Consider the following 3,637-nt stretch of genomic DNA (forward strand, 5'->3'; position numbering starts at 1 on the left):
ATTTTTTTGTTTTTGGAACACAAGCACTACACTAATGAAGAATAATTCTTTTACGGCTACATGTTGTTTGTAAAGCTCGTCATGTCTTATAGTATCACAAAGAAAAGCTTGCTGTTTGCTGTTTGAGAAGTCATAGATCACTGATTATTTAATCAAACATTATTTTAATTCCCGGCACCCGGAGGCAAAAATCTCCCATCCACCATAAAATAAACAAGAAAAGTTGATGAGGGTAAAGGACGGCTTTAGCAACACCTTGATCTATTATCATTAGTTTTTGAGAGAGGATAGTAGGTAGTCCCAACTTGATGAACAACTATATGAAAGTTTGGCACGAGAAACATCCGGTTGTCGGTGGGATTTGAACCCACAGTATTCCATTCGGTACACGGGCGCATTATCAATTATACAACCGGTACTTATTGTCAGAAGCGTAATAACCTGTTTATACTAGTCATCATACTGATTAACCAAAATTGATGGAACCCGACCATGTTTGTTGTTTGTGCCTGAAATTGATGCGCTAAGATTAATCACCTGCTAAAAACTGTTTTGTGAACGACAGGTTCACCTCAGTAGCACAAGTGTAAAGCGAGCGCTCAATTTGTGTCAAACGATGCTCTGAAACATGATGTATCATCATGCAAAAAATGAGTGTTCAAGGACGTCATTTACCCCCTGACGATAATAGGTAAAGGTATTGCGGAAGCCATTATTTGCCCTAATCGTTTCGCAAGGTTTTGTATGGCTTTTCTTCATTTTATATGCTAAATGGGTATTTGAGTCACTTTTACAGTGAACAACTATTTCGCATGGTTGCTAGTTTAAATAAAGTCGCGCAGAGTTTCACCAGTGCGTGTTCGGAGTCAAAAAGTGTGATTTTATAAGGAGTTGACCATAAATTACGTAGACAACTCAGGAAAGGGGCGTTGTTGATGAGTGTCTACATCTATAAAATTACGTACTACGTAATTAATGGACAGCTCCTAACCTAATTTGCAACAACCTACTTTCGAATGAGCACAAATTATATTCACAATCGATCGTACAACAATGCGTTAGGATCGGAGAAAATCTCAAACTTACCGAATTCATTTTTTTTTTTGTCAGATAAAAAATTGTATGATCTAAAGAAAAAAAAGTGTTAAGTTCCGCATCCAAATGCTTATCTAGAAGCTCTCAAAATGAACAAGAAAATGTTAACGATGTCCAGGTAGAGATTGAGAGCGGCAAAAATGTACTCTTCTGGGCTAATCGAGTACTTGTGGCTTCCTCCGATCATCATCTGCGTATCGTAGATCAGGTAAAGCGAGAACAAAAGTGCCCCACAGACGGCATAAACTGAGTTCGCGGCACTTCCGGGGAAGAATGCCACGATAATACCGAACACAAACACCACCAACAATGCTACGAACAGGAAGCCACCCATCAAGGTAAAATCCCATTTGGTTTGGAACGAAAACAGCGTCAGTCCAATGCAGATTACGCACGTGATGCCAACTGCCATGAGCACCTGCAACAACAGTCAATTAGTATCCCATGTCACGTGTTTGGTCAACTCAACCCCCACAATGCAATTTACCTGATTGGAACTGTACTGGGTGGAAATGATTCCCAGCATGAGCCCTTGGGCAGCTGTGAACATGGCTAAAAATATGAAATTATGTGGCGTCTTGCGTCTCATCTCGCCGCAACAGGCCATAATTATGAGCACAGCGAACATCGTTACGAATGCCGCGATCCCAATCCACGGATTTTGCTCGACGAACGCTTGTGCCGGTGCATGGTACATGAACAAGGAAATAAATGCCATTGTTATGGCCAATTGTACCTGAAAGAAGGTGAGGGTTTTAATTTGATTGCAAAGAACGATCAAAGATAGTTAAACACTAACCGTAAGAATTAGGTACACCTTACGGATGAAGGCTTTTCGTATGGATTCTTCCGAGAATGACAATCCACGTATCTCCACCTGGCTTTCCGGGTCCAGGTGGACCGTTTTCGGTACATGACTTCCATCACTCATTGTCTGGTAGGGTACTTCTGCCATCTCTTCTGACTCGATCGACCGCTGTTTAACTTTGTCACTTCAAATCCGTTTTACATATATACTAGTTTATCAATAAGAAAGAAGAACACCATGAAGAATTGCGCAACAAAGCTGGTGACGTGTTCATGGGTAGTTCATTAGCTAATAAGACTGGAGTGAATCACATTTTTCATAAATAAACGAGTTTATCAGAACTTTTACTCACATTTTTTAAGTTAACCCTTTCCTTCCCGGATTTGACTACTGAGTACTTAGTGGTAGATTGACAATTTATCAATGACAAAGATTAGCTGTTATGGCTAATCCAGTCTACTCTTATTTCTTTTTCTTTTTCTAACGACGGTACAGTGAAATGCAAAAAATAAAAAACTTAGAATGCATTCGCGGTCAAATTGACATTATTTTCTACTGTTCGCACTGATGATACCAAAATCTTCGACTTGCAAAGTCTTACTATTTCGATCCGTATGCATACAGCACCTTTTCGTTTATTAAGAATATCTCTAATGTAAACAATATCTATCCAGGCATACCTATATATTCAAAAAGCAAAATAACATTTTATCTCTTTCTTGCTCAAAGAAACGCAACACATGGATTTGTAACTGGAAACAGAGTGTCTCTTTTTCGCTCACAAAAAATTATCATCAATTTCATGAAAATTTCAACAATGATGTAAATGTTGCTACGTAGGTATTGCATTATTTTATTGTAGGTATAGGTATACGATCGATCACTTATTGAATTTAATATTATGTTCGATCCGATTTATTATCATCAGATAGGAAATAAGCTGTAGTAAGTAATGGTGGTAAGTTCCAATCGATATTATCATCGAATTAAATCCCGCTCAAGAATGTCCAGCAGCTTTGATGTCGACATCAGAGTTAATAAAAACGACTCTAAGCAAACATGGTGTTGATCATCTAAACAGAGACGGTATTAAAAATTAATCCGAACTGGAGCTAACAGCCAGAAGAGATTATCCGACAAAAAAAAATGTGACGCATCCGAACTTTCGCCAGCTGCCGAAACTATGCATTTTTAGGAAGACTATTATTTAATACTTACAAATTAAGCACTTTCGCGTCGTTATCGTTGTTGAACGTGCAATATTTGTTATCGACTAAAATAAAAATTAATATTTTTGTTGCGTCAGCTGCAAGTAAAATGGACGATCAGATTTTTAACTATTATTGTGACATTTGGGTGAGTCAGACAAATCTCGCGTCACTTTTCAAAAGGTCATAAATAACAAATGTAAACAAATCGAGTTAAGCGATACAAACTATCACGGAGAACAAATTCGTTAAGTTAAGATAACAATCCTAATAGTTACTTTCACATGGAAAAATATTGTTGTTTGAAAGAAACCTATAGTTATTCCAACATTAATTTGACCATCAACTCAATCATATCTACCTAATACACAGCAAAAAAAAATGTAATATCGATCAATGTAATTCAAGCTGATGTATGAAATAATGATGTAATAGCAAAAAGCAGATACAATATTACACCAATGGATGTAATTTTGTTCGCAAAATCGATGTACATCGTTCAACGTTATATTACACAGCCGATGGA

General features: G+C 37.4%; 1 protein-coding gene across 2 annotated transcripts; it reads right to left on the reverse strand.

Annotated features, from left to right (window-relative positions):
- Positions 1-1,133: 1,133 nt before the first annotated feature.
- LOC135714674 (protein lifeguard 1-like) lies at positions 1,134-3,216 on the reverse strand. 2 transcript variants are annotated; one of them, XM_065238057.1, is made up of 4 exons: positions 3,122-3,216; positions 1,895-2,111; positions 1,583-1,831; positions 1,134-1,513 (listed from the first exon to the last, which is right to left on the reverse strand). In XM_065238057.1, exons 2-4 carry the CDS (start codon positions 2,048-2,050, stop codon positions 1,166-1,168), a joined length of 753 nt encoding a protein of 250 aa, XP_065094129.1. In that variant the 5' UTR covers positions 2,051-2,111; positions 3,122-3,216; the 3' UTR covers positions 1,134-1,165. The 2 variants fall into 2 exon arrangements, with proteins under 2 accessions (XP_065094129.1, XP_065094130.1); XM_065238058.1 differs by lacking the exon at positions 3,122-3,216 and adding an exon at positions 2,256-2,509.
- Positions 3,217-3,637: the final 421 nt, after the last annotated feature.

This window comes from Ochlerotatus camptorhynchus, unplaced genomic scaffold (genome assembly GCF_037179485.1).
Source record: "Ochlerotatus camptorhynchus isolate MF236.1 unplaced genomic scaffold, CSIRO-AGI_Acam_v1.1 ptg000689l, whole genome shotgun sequence".
Taxonomy (NCBI): domain Eukaryota; kingdom Metazoa; phylum Arthropoda; class Insecta; order Diptera; family Culicidae; genus Ochlerotatus; species Ochlerotatus camptorhynchus.